This window comes from Phascolarctos cinereus, unplaced genomic scaffold, assembly GCF_003287225.1.
Source record: "Phascolarctos cinereus isolate Bilbo 61053 unplaced genomic scaffold, phaCin_HiC Scaffold_2;HRSCAF=192, whole genome shotgun sequence".
NCBI lineage: Eukaryota > Metazoa > Chordata > Mammalia > Diprotodontia > Phascolarctidae > Phascolarctos > Phascolarctos cinereus.
This window is the reverse complement of record NW_027555625.1, coordinates 272,421,566-272,434,993: the sequence shown is the minus strand read 5'-3', so window position 1 is coordinate 272,434,993 and position 13,428 is coordinate 272,421,566. Positions and strand designations below refer to the sequence as shown.

The 13,428-nt window shown below is 42.5% G+C and overlaps 1 protein-coding gene across 1 annotated transcript; it reads left to right on the top strand.

Annotated features, from left to right (window-relative positions):
• Window positions 1-81: 81 nt before the first annotated feature.
• Window positions 82-12,555, top strand: ZSWIM3 (zinc finger SWIM-type containing 3). The gene is made up of 2 exons (XM_020965613.2): window positions 82-552; window positions 10,039-12,555. Exons 1-2 carry the CDS (start codon window positions 398-400, stop codon window positions 11,981-11,983), a joined length of 2,100 nt encoding a protein of 699 aa, XP_020821272.1. The 5' UTR covers window positions 82-397; the 3' UTR covers window positions 11,984-12,555.
• The last annotated feature ends 873 nt before the right edge of the window (window positions 12,556-13,428 follow it).

Below are 13,428 nucleotides of genomic sequence, written 5' to 3'. Positions count from 1 at the left end.
ATCTCCAGTCATGTTGCCCATGCTCCTTTTTGCAACTGGCTCAGGGAGAAGCCGGTCTCAGGATCTAGCTTATGATTCGGTCTCCCCACGAGGGGGCGGTGCTTAGAGTCTGGATAATAAGCACGGAGGGTCTTCTTCTCCCTCTCCCATTCCTTCCCAACAGCCAGGTGGCCATATCTGTGGCAAGACTCATTTGAACCCTGGGTTGGGGGAGGTTTGAGGAGCACCACTTTAATGTCAGATTCTGGGCCACGAGTACCCACAGCATGCCATATATAGGTCCTTCTACCCTCTTCAGAGCATCTATGTGACCACTGACCCCTCCAGTGACCTCTGACCCCTCTGGGAGCGCTCCCTCCCCAGGGGCCCATTTGTGCATCCGGGGTAGAGGGTAGCAATGGAGCTGGGCAGCCACTTCCAGACCTTTGAGGACTTCAGGGAGTGCTTCAGTGCCTACAAGAGGGAGAACAAATGCACCTTCGGGCTGAGGGACTGCATCTCCGTGCGCTTCCATAACCTCAACCATGGCACCTCCATCCGTGAGGACATCACGTAAGAGTGCCCGCCCTGCCTCCCCCGGGCCAGGTGCAGAGGGTGGGGATGCCGGGGAAGGGGAGCAGCCGCAGCACCCCCTCCCCCGCCAGCCATGGCCCTGGCGCCAGGTGCAGCCCGCGAATTTAAATTGCACAAGTTTGAGGGCCGGAATCGGCAGGCACCTTGGACTTCCTCCAGGCCACCCTCATTTTACAGAAGAGTCCACAGGTGAAAGTGACGAAGGTCACACGGCCTGTTGTGATGTAGAGTTGGTATTTGAGCCCCCCCCAAGCCTTCTGACCGTAGATCCAGTGTTCTCTTTCTTGCACCACACTGCTTTCTGCTATTCTCCTGCTCTGTAACCTGCTGTGGCTCTCCGTGGCCTACAAAATGAATCATAATTCTCACTCAATGTACTGTTTACTATCTTAGTTCATTCTACTCCCTTCCAGGTATCCTAGAGTAGAGAGAGGCAGCGTGATATGGTGGATAGACCGCTGGATTGGTAATTATGAAAACCGAAACTCGGCTTCAGATACTAATTAGGCGCCTTGGGCAAGGTCTCTGAGACCCAGTTTCCCCATCTGTAAAATGAGGATAAGATTGTGTTGAGAAGATCAAATGAAATATAACATATTTAAAGGGCTTCAAAAACCTAATTATATATATGTGAATTATTATTTTTATTAGCCAGATTAGGTCACTAACTCTTCCCTGATCACCTAAGTGGCACTGTGGAATCAGGAAGTCCTGAGTTCAAATATTTCCTCAGACTCTAGCTGTGTGACCTTGAGGAAGTCATTTAACCTCTACCTCAGTTTTCTCAACTGTAAAATGGGGATAATAATAGCACCTACTTCAGGGGGTTGTTGTGAGGCTCCAATGAAAATATTTGTAAACTGCATAGCACAGTGCCTGGCAAATAGTAGGCACTATATAAATACTAGCTGTTATCTCATTCTGCCTACTCCCAGTTCATAGAACTCATGCTAGTCATTTCCCTGTGCCTAGAACAGAGGTTCCCAGACTTATTTAGCCTACTGCCCCCTTTTCAAAAAAAGAAAAAATTTTTCAGTGCCTCACTGGAAATCTACTTTAACCCTTTAACTTTTTTTCTTGAAATTTGTAGCATTTCAAACAAAAATGACACATCTTAAATTTAATACTTTATTGTAAATTTGTGGGGTTTTTCCTGCATTGAACTTTTGATGATGCAGTATTGCGTCATGTAACTTTATAATATCATATTGTAAACAAGTTATTGCACACACATATTCCTTCCAGTGCATGCTGGACTTCTTGATAATGTGCAGCAAGATCACCTGCCAACACTTGCTGCAGACTTGACCACTGATTATAACTTGCATTTTGTGTGTTAATTTGGAAAATAATGTAATTACTACTACTTTAACTCTGTTATACAACAGATGAAACATGTATGGATGGTTTTTCAAAATTTTCTTTTTTGCTTATGCTTCCACCTCCCCCGTATTTTTCTTCAACGTTGCCTAATTGAACTTGAGGCCACTGCTGCCCCAGAATTGTTCTAGCTCCCAGAACCTGTGGCCTAGAATGTACTCTTTCTATATCTTTGACTGTTGAAATTAGATTTATTCAAGACCCACTTCAGGTCCCACTCATCATGAAACCTTTTCCTCATTCACACACATAATACACCCCTACAACTGTCCCCAGCTGTGGTTTGGCTATTAATTCGCTTAATAATTGTTGAATTGACTTGAAATTGAATAGTAACTATCCTAATGCAATTCCCTTATAATAAAATCAACCAAATATTTTCTCTCTGTTTAAAAGATGAGGAAATTTTCAAATCCAGCCTCAGACACATAATACTTCCTAGCTATGTGACTCTGGGCAAGTTACTTAACCCCAATTGCCTCACTAAAAAAAGATGAGGAAACTGAGGCCCAAAGAAAGGGAAAAACTTGGCTCAAACATAAGTCAGTGACCCAACTGGGACTTTAACAGAGGCCTCCTGACTTCGTATCTCAGTCTCTTAGCTTAAAGTACTGCATCTCACTTACATACAAATTTTGGGATCCTCAAATCACAACCATATCACATCAGAAGACCTCACTTTTCTTCTCTGTAAAATGAGGTTGCTAGACCAGGTGATCACTAAGATCCCTCCTAGGTCTGAAGCTTATGATCTAATGATTTTTTTTTTTGGTTGAGGCAATGGGGTTAAGTGACTTGCCCAGGGTCAGGGCCAGTACTCTATGCACCTCTATGCCACCTAGCTGCCCCTATCCAATGAATTCTTTGCTTAGTATCTGCTAGGCACTCTGCACTGTGCTTTAGCACAACGTGAAAGAAATAATCTATGTAGTCTCCGCCCTCCAGACTTTTACAATTTGTCCTAAGGGCCGGATGGATTGCACAGTCCCAGTCAGGGCTGTTTTCTCATCTGTAAGATAGAGAGAATAAGACTTCTACCACCTATGTTATCAGGCTGTTGTGGGGAAATTACCTTGTAAAGTAGCATAGAAATATGACTCATAGTTTCTTACATCTACAGGAGCACGTTACTGTTTATAAGCCATTTCTTCAGACGTGATTTAATTCAGTCCCTAAAACAACATTATGATATGTAAGGCAGAGATTATTACCCCCTTTTTGCCTAAGCAAAAACTAAGGCTGAGAAAAGCCCAGTGACTTGCCCAAATGAGTGATGAGGACAGAAAGAAAACCCATGCCTTCTGTGTTCTACTTCTGTATTCTTCAAATCATACTGGTCATGTGTTAGGAAAAATAGTCAGAAATCAACATGCAAGGTGAAACAGCAAGGAGAAGAACTGTTAATTAGTGCAAGGCAATAGACCACACTCATAATTATGGCAAGTAGATGGTCTAATGAGAGAACTTCTAGTCCAGGGGTTCCTGGCATTTTCAAGTAGGTATCAAGGACTCCTATTTTTCCTACCATTATTATCCACTGATATAAAGAAAAGAGAACTCCTTAGCACTTCAAAAAATAATTTGGATTTTATTCTTCACAAGGCTCTCTATACATTTGAAAGCCAGAAATATATATGCAAAATAATCCTGTTCCTTTTTTTTTTTTTTAGTGAGGCAGTTGGGGTTGAGTGACTTGCCCAGAGTCACAAAGCTAGTAAGTGTCTGATGTCACATTTGAACTCAGATCTTCCTGACTTCAGGGCCAGTGCTCTATCCACTGTACCACCAAGCTGCCCCAAAACAATCCTGTTCCTTGAGGTGTTTGCTTACTGGTTACATTCATTTGATGGAGTTTTCTACTGAGACTACTGCTGCTGTTGTCTTGCAACTTCTGAGACTGGCAGCTGGGTTGGAGTGATGAAAATTCCAATCTTAGATCTAGTTTCACATTCAGCTTGTTTCATTATTTAGATATTAGTGCAACAAATGCAAAAAATCCACTTATACAAATGTATGTTAACTTCAGAAACATCAGATACTTCGCAGCTTGATCAGTCAGAAAGAACACAGAGCCAGAAGTCATTTGGGTACTTTTGTGCAAAGGGTAATTTTAAAGAATTTTTTTTCCTTTTGGCCGTAAATGAAGAATCAGTGACATAAATGTGTGAACACAAAGCTCACTGTTGCTCTGCATATTTTGTTGGAACTATGTGCATATCTAAGTAACAGTGCTAGGAGACACTTGGGTGTCTCCCAACTGGCCTTCCAGCCAGTTACTCCGGTCCCCAGCAGGTTGGGCAGCTCTGTTCTAGTGTGTCGAGCACCTCTCCTCAGTGTTATAGAGGAGGAGCCTGAAGCTCAGAGAAAGAGATTGACTCGTTCAGGTTTTTAAGCTAGTAAGTCAGAGAGCTGAGACTTGACCCCAGCCTTCCTGACTTTGAGGCCAGTATTCTTTGCACTATGTCTTAAAACATTATCCAGAAAACGGGGGGGGGGGGCAAGCTAGGTGGTGCAATGGATAGAGCACCAGCCCTGAATTCAGGAGGATGTAAGTTCAATTCTGGCCTCAGACCAAACACTTGACACTTACTAGCTGTGTGACCCTGGGCAAGTCACTGAACCCCAATTGCCTAAAAAAAAACAAAACAAAACATTGTCTATAACCTTAGGGAAACTCAATCCAGTTGAGACAATAATATTAATATAGGGATACTGAAAAGAAGTAACATAAATTAGTAGTGTTACCTAAGGATCCAATGAGAGATAAAAGAGTGGGAGACTGGTTATGAGGCCTCTATTGTAAATTAACCATGAGGTTAAAAAGGTTCTAGGTTAGGACTATAGTATTTAGGATTGCAGGAACCCTCACCCTCGTCTATTTTCCCAAGCTAGTAAGTAACAAAATTGGATTCAAGACCAGTGCCTGACCTTATTGTTTTTCCCCATTATATCATACTGTGCATTGGGAATGGAAAAGGGGAAGATCTGGGGTGGGGAGAAGTTATAGGAAGAATCTTTAGAATGTGATGACAGGCTGACTGACTGTAGGAGGTAAAAGGAAGAAAAGGAATTGAATATTGTAGAATGTGAGAGCTGGTTAGAAACATCATACGTAGACTGCTAGAGCTAGAAGGGACTTTAATGATCATCTATCCCAACTCCATTAGTTTAAAAAGAAGAAGAAGAAGACTGAGGCCCAAAGTGGGGAGAGACTTAGCACTTCTTACACATTTAAAAAAAACTACCAGGCAGTATCTGTCTTGTCTAACAAGGTCACATGGTTTGTTAGTAGCAAACAACTCCAAGGTTTTTAGTCTAAATCAAAGAGAATGGTGGTGTCCTTGACAAAAAGGGATCTTGGAAAGAGCCTTTTTGTGGCAGGTTTGATCAGTAATTTGAGCATTGATTCCTGGCTTTACTAAAACTGTGTAGGCTTTTTTATAGCCTCATCAGCTGTGTAGCTGTCCATACACTGTACCTGTAGGAGATACAGGCATCTTTCAGCTCTTGCACTCTCCACCCTAGTGATGCCAACCTAGGCACATCTTGATGGTTTGTTTACAGAGTAGCAAGACCAGCTAAGCTCAAACCCTGCCTTGTTGAGTATCTGCAAATGGGAGGGTAAGATACCTTGGCCCTTGTTGTAAGCAGCTGAGTTTGTGCAGTAATAATACTCCCAGGAAGGGGGTATGGCCAGTTCCACCCACTAATTAGTCTGATTCATAGAGTTGCAGGGAAGCTCATTTCTTCTTGTTTAACCTGTACCCAAACAGGAATCCTCTCTACCCCAAGTAATCATCTGACCTCCACCTGAAGGTTTCAAGTGACGAAGGATGGACTGCTTGCTAAGGCACTCCTTCCTACTCTTTGACAGCCCGAGTGGTTACGAAGGTTTTCCTTACAATAAACCCAAATGGATCTATGACTCTCTCAGGAGTTCACTACAGGGGTCCATCTAATATGACGGGGATCTTTCATACTTTCTCTTGACATCACAAGGATACCAGTGGTCTGTTGGTTATTCTTTGCTATTGCCATGTGACTAGTCTCTTCTTTTTGAATCTTATGTTGCTTTTACAACATTCTCCACTTTGCTTCTCTTTTTAATCCCATGTCCATGATGTATTGCCGCTTACCCATCCTTACCAGGAACCTTTCTGTTGCGTTCTAGGTGATCCTCATTTGCATTCTTCAGAGATGGCAGGGTTCAATGACTGGAAGCCCATACAACAATACTAGAAAAATATTGGAATTAAAAAGATAGGCCTTTGTTTCAGGGGTCATTAGAAGAACTTTCCAATTTCCCCAAAGTAATCTAGGCTACTCTTCAGTTTTCAATTCTGGGCCCAATTTAAGGTCCATTTCTGATGTCTATCCAAGATATAGGGTCATAGATTTAGAGATGTCAAGGATGTTAGAGGCCTTTCTTCAAGCCCAATCCCTTTTACAAGTGAATAAGCATTACCCAGGCCACATACCTGGTAAATGGCTGAGATGAGATTTGAACTCAGATCTTTCTGACCTCATTCCAAGTTAGATAGTATGTCCCTTATGTCTATACATGTGTGTATTCATAAATACACTGATGGATAAGCTTTCTCCATACAACTAAATTGTTGAACTCTGCGTCTTTGCAATTGATCTTTACTGTTTTAGTTCTGCCACTTAGGGCCAAATAGAACAATTCTCATCCTGATCCTGTGCTATTCACATGGCTGTCTTCCATTCCTGGAATGTCCTTCCTTGTCATTTCTTCCTGGCTTCTTTTAAAACTTAGCTCAAATCCCACCTACTACAACAGGCCTTGTCCCCCTCAATGCTAATACTAATCTTCTGTCTGAAATTACATCTAATTTACCCTGTATCTTTTGTGTATGTAGTTGTTTGCATATTGTCTCTCCTATTCGACTGTGAGCTCCTTGAGAGGGGAGAATAGGTTGGGGTGGGATTTCTTGTTTTTTGTTTTTGTTCTGTTTTGTTTTTTGCTTTTTTAAGGGAAAATACAAAAGAAATATTTTTTAGTTTTTAAAGCCTGAGTTCAGACATATGGTTGCACAGTGATTAGTAAATGGTAAATGGTAGTCATCAATGCCTATGAAAACTGCTTCTTGAGACTTTTAAAAAGAGATAGAATATTAGTTCAGCAAGCATTTATTGAATGCCTGTAATGTACCCCTTTATTAGCTGCCACAGAAAATACAAGGATGATTAAGACATAGTCTATGTGCTCATGTTGTATTTAGTTTAACAGGGAGGATAATACACAGTACAATAAAATAAATATGTGTTAAGTAATTATAGTATAGCATAGTCTTTAATAAGCATTAAACAGGGAGAAAGTGCTGTGTAAATTTAAAAGGAAAAAGATTTCTTACTGGAATGTTCAAGAAAAGCTTCCTAGAAGAGTAAGTGTTGGAACTAGGACTTGAAAGATGGGTGACATTTCAACAGAAATGGGAAGAGAGTGCTTTAGGCACAGAAAACAATACAGGCAGAGGCCTGAAGGTGGAAAAGTGCTGGATATCACGAAGGGTGACAAGTACAGTCAGTCTTCAGCGTTGAAGGCTTAACTTTTGTAGCTTTAAGCATTTGTGTGATTTTATTTGTAACTTTATTTTCACTTTTGTGTTAGTTACCTTGGACATTCAGGCTATGTGAGAGGATGAAAATTTGTAGAGCAGCTGGCATTTTATTAGGCACTTCATTGGTCTCATTCACTCTACTGTTCTAAAGATAGCTCCTCAAATTCATTGTGTATTTTTATTGTTTGCTTTGAAAACTCAAGTTTTATGTTTCAGTTATGCCCTCCAAAAATAGTGGAAGTCCTTTGGGCACTAAGCCTAAGTCAGTGCAAGGTCAATGATGCTACTTAGTAAGGAAATAAAGGTGTTAGATAAACTTCTTGCCAGAATGTCTGCAACTGTTATCAGCCTTGAGTTTGATGTTAATGAATCAGTGATTCATTATATCCATAAAAAGGAAGAAAGTATTTATGGTACTATAGATTTCATGTGTTATAAAAAGTGAATATTCTAGCAATGTGACCCTGGGCAAGTCACTTAACCCAGATTACCTTACACACACACACACACACACACACACACACACACACACACACACACACAAACCCCAGAAAACCCCAAACCACTGATTTCAGACAACATTCACATTTGTGTGTGTGTGTGTGTGTGTGTGTTTTAATGAGATGTTAGCACAAAATATCACAGGATTCTAGGGAACTACTAGCAAGAAAAAATGTTTTGCATGTTACCAATTTTATTTTATGTATTGCATGTTATGGGTTACTGTATTAGGAAAAATGCATAATATCAACATTTATGCTTTGTTATAAAGAATTGTATGCAGAAAGGTGTATTTTCAGAAATCTCTAGTGAGAGATTACATGGTTTTCTTTTAAATTAAAAAAAGGAAGATTACAGTTTTTGGCGGTTGCCAGAACCCAACCCCCGTATTTCCCGGAAGTTCAGTGTATCAACATTCAAGTTTTTTACTTTTGCAAGTTTTTACTTTTCCAGCAACATTACCCCTGTGAAAGTTGGGGATTGACTGTATTGCAGGTTAACTAGGATAACACAAGTGAAGGGATATAGTAAGAGAAGGTGGAAAATGTAGAGGTTACCATGTAGTAGACCTTGAATACCAGGCTAAGGAGTTCTTATTTAGTTCTCTTTATGAAGAAAAACACATGAAAAGTTAAAGAATAAAACAATAATGCAACATCACAAAACAGTGTATGATTAAGTTATAACAAGTACCTTCAATTCACAAAAAGGGAGAAGACTGTTGTGACAAGGGCATTTGTTTGCTAGGAGCATGGTACTTGAAATAACTAAATAGGTAGGATCCAGATAGGTGGGGAAGGGGATTTCTATAATGCAGACTGGGACTCCAGGTAGCTATTCCTTCTTATAAAATCCTCTTCCATGTTTGGAGAGAGAAAGTGGTGACTCCAGAGGGAAAAGAGAGAAATAGGGAGATAATGAGTAGTGTTGATCCTAGTACCCTACCTGATGCATGTTTCTTGATTCTGTGCTCTCTTGCTTTGGGTCCTGTGATCACAGATTAGCAGAGAGTGAATAAAAGGATCCTATAGAAAATAGGAGGCTTAGAATTGCTGCATTCTGTACAACGTCAAGAGAACTAGAGGTAGGCCTGCACTGGGCTGAGTGGACTCTTTGTGGAAAATTTATGGGAGGACAAGGAAAAGATGCATATATAGCATAAGAAAGCATATATGGGCTGGGATCTGTACTTTCAAAAGAAATAATTAAGATCCACTGAAATTTATAGATGAAGAAACTTAAGGTGATGAAGTAACTTACATCCACAGTCACAGAGCTAATAGTTATCAGAGCTGTGACTCAAAACTGGTTTGGCATCTTTGGAAGGGATTTGAGGGAAATTAATCAGAAATTCAGTGTACTTGGCCTGGTTTTAGAAAACAGAACCAGAATCAATGAGCAGGAGTTATAGGGAGAGAGATTTCAGCTTCATAGAAAAGAAAACCTTTTCAATTAGAGCTGTCCTAAAGTAGAAGTCTGCCTCAGAAGGAAGTGATTCCTTGTTACTAGAGGTCTATGAACTATATAACTATCTGGCAGCAATGATGTGAAAGAAAATTCAGTCTTTGGATAGGAGGTGACCTAGATGACCTCTGAAGTCCTTCCTGCTCTAAGTGTCTAGAATAGTTTCTGTGATAGCCCACTGTGATGCTAATGGTAAAAGCATTGGACTTTACTTCTCTGTTCCTCAGGGGTTTTTTTGTTTTTTGTTTTTTTTGAGGGGAGTGAGAAAGCAGAGACTAGCTTATCTCCATGGTCACTTCTAGCTCTTAGCCTTCTGTACCATAACTGTGAATTAGGACCATTTGTTTATACTTTCTTGCACTGACGCTACACTTGAGCTGTGCCCTCTCTTTACTTTCATGTTGCTTGAAGGTACTTCTTCAGTTTTTTAACTTTACTCCTGGGATTTCCTAGGGTGTTGCATACTAGGTTCTTAGACTTAAGGAAATCTAACCTAGCATTACAGCATCTTTATTGTTGTCTCCTCTCTCTTCCTCAGGTATATGCAGGTGAAATTTGTTTGTACCCGAGCCCAGTCATACAGAAGGCAGAAGTCAGAGCCCAGCATGTGCCCAGCATACTTAGTCCTGCAGTATGATGAGGAATTAGACAGACTGTTTATCAGTGAACTGAACACCCAGCACATCCATGTTGAAACCAAAACTGCTGCTGTCCCACGAGCTGGCTCTTCTCCTGGACAAAAAGCCTCAGAACTGTGTAAAAACTCCCAGGCAGATACCTCTGGCAAATTTCAGTCAAAACTGTGGTGGATGAAACCCCAGCATGGGAAGACCACTTCTAAGGACACTGGGATGGCAAAGAAATCCTTAGCTGAGCCCTCCTCTTTCCCCCACAACGGACCTGTTCTTCCTGAGCTGAGGCAAGAGGGCATCACCTCTTTGGACCTGGCTCACGTGGCAGAAGTGATGAAGAATTTCCTTAAGGCAGACATGGGATCCATGGCCTCTCTCAGTGTGGGCAGCAACCAAGACCTCGACCGATTCAGCTTCCAGAGCAGCAAGATGCAGGACCTTTTTGTTCGCTTCCCAGAGAACCTTCTGCTCCACCGGGTTGAAAATGCTCATGGTCACGTGCTTTATGCCTTCCTGGTAGAAAGCAAGGAGCGGGAAGGACGGGTGGTACACTTTGCGGTGCTCAGAGAAGAGACATCTTCCTCTGTCGCCAAGATGCTGAGTGTCTTCACTGATTTCAATTCTGACTGGTCCAAGGTCAGGGTCATCTTTGTGGAACCATCCTTCCAGCACCGCGATGTGGTGCAGGAGCTGTTCCCATTAGCTCGTGTGCTCCTCTCCATCTACCACACAACTCGCCTTCTGGAGAAGAAGCTGCAGAGGAGCCGGGCCAGTCAGTCCTTCAAGCACCTGATGAAGGAGGCTTTGCGGGAAGCAGTATTTGTGGCCTCAGGCCCTGGCCTACAGAAGCTCTCTAGGATGGCAGAGACCCTCCTAGACAAGGACCTCTATGGCTACCTGCAGGTCCACTGGTTCTCTTGTGAGCTGCTTTGGTATATGCATGCCAGGAAGGGTCTTCATGCCTGTAGTACCTACATGGACAGCCTTGACCTGGTTACAAGTAAAGTATCTAGTCTCTTCAGGGAACAGCAGTCCCTGGTGGGCTGCATTTTACGTTTTGTGGATTATGTTGACTTTTTCAACACCAAACGACCGAAGAACCCACCCCAACCTCTCCCTAGTGGGGGGAGGGCTAAGCCAAAGGGTTATATTCCTTTGAGACCCAAGGGAGGCACAGATAGTTACGTATTGAACCTGTCTAAGACATCCAGGCTTCCTAATGAAGCCACCCCGCTGCGTCCTCAGCAGCAGCCACAACAAAAGCCACAAGCACAGCAGACCTTTTGGGGTGACATGCTGGAGGCCTTGCACAAGAATGGCTCTGAGCTGGCCTACCACCTCTGCTATAATGAGTGGGAGGTTGTGCAGAATTCTACCCAGCTGGTAGAAGTGGCTGGCTGCGCAGCAGAGGTCCAGTTGCTGGAAGACTCTCACCAGGTTAGCAAGGACGGCTGCACTTGCAGCTGCTCCTTCCAGCAACGGTATCACTTACCGTGCCGCCACGTCCTCGCTATGCTCCACACCAACAAAGAGCCTGTGGGTGAGGCCATGGTCTGCAGGCGGTGGCAGAAGCGGTACCAGCACCTCCTTGGGCCCCGGGGGGAGCTGCGGGACCCTGTGAAAGACCTGAACATCAACCAGGCTTGGGAAGAGGGGAGAGGGGAGGTGATCCAGAGCCTCAGCAGGGAGTTGGCCAATCTGCTGATGCAGAGTGAAGGGGCAGAGCTGGAGGAACGCTGTTCCACTTTGGGGAAGATTGTGGACATATGGGCTGAGCCTTGTGAGCTGACAGAGATTGACCAGCAGTTAGGAGACTACAGCGATGTAGGGCATCTCCTTTCCTGTGGGTGAAGCAGGAGGAAGCAGAGAGACTCCCTCGTTCTGGGACCACAGTACTCCTAGACTGAGGCTCCTAATAAAGCCAAAGAAAGCAGAACAGGACTGGGACTAGCACACAGCACACCCCTCCTTTCTTGTTTTGTTCTGTTCGTTCCCCATCTCATCCCAGGCAGGGCTAATGAATTAAGAGATGAGACCACACTTTTGTCCTCAGCTAGTCAGTACCTCTGGTGTGTCTGTGCCCTTATACCTGTGACTGGTATAATTGGGCTGGCCCTCAGGATTAGGAAAGGGTCTAAATGGCCTATTCCTTTTCTTGGCATCCTTCTTATCCCAAAGGTTGAATGTGTTCAAACAAAGTGTGTTCATGTTGAGGGATCTCTTACATGCGTCAGTTCCTACCCATTCTGAGGCTGAGATTCCCCTTCTCCAGAACAGATCTCGTCAGGATCTAGCAAGGGAGCTGCTCAGGAAAGAAGGGAGAAAAGGTAGTTTCTGGATGTTGCTGCTATACACAGAGATTGTCACTCTACCTGTCTTCTTTGCAATATTAATAAAAGTTGTTTGATTGGTCTTTTTAATAACCTGTTTGTTTGCTTTATGGATAGAGCTGTGTCTCTTGGAGAGAAACAAGGAGGAGCCTTAGTTATAAATTTGAAGGAATTTACCTCCTAATCAACAACTGTTATCCATTAGGACTAACCAGATCTGAAATATAGATAGAAAGTCACTCACACTATAGCACTGACATGTTGATGCAAAAGGCTCCTTTTTATATGGATTAGGCTGTCATTGGGTCTTAGAGCAGAAAGAATTTGAGAGATTGAGACCGGTGTCTAATTTGAAAGAATCATTTGGTGTAGTACAAAAGGCCTGGGTTCTTATCTTAACTCTGACACTTAATAGAGTGAATATGGGAAAATTAATGTCTCTGAGCCTCAAGTTCTGTAACTATTACAATGGAATAATAATACCTAGGGAGACAGTGGAGTTGAATAATACTGGACTTGGATCCAGAAAGACTTGGGATCAAATCTAGCCTCTGACAGTAGTTCTCTGAGCATGGACAGTTTGCCTTACTTCTCAGGTAACTGAGAACTCAAGCTTCAGGTAACTCTTTTTTACTATACAGATAGGGGAGAATAAGTTCTCACACCAAGAAATCATAGCTCTTTGACAAAGCTCATTGGCTCCATGAGAGATAGTTCTTGAAAGCCTTTAAGTACTGTAGAAATGTGAATTATTCACATGACTGAGGTCAAGGGAGGGAAAGTGGCTTATAAGTATTAATTCCTATCACAAGACACACAAAGGTGATGGATTCAGGCCATTTTTGAAGGTCTTAATTACTTGGGAGGCATTACTTTGTAAGACAGGATGTACCATGTGTAACAGTCTCTTTGAAGTGCCTAATTCTCAGCCGTCTTTGGAAGAGGGTCTAGAATAGCTTTTGACTC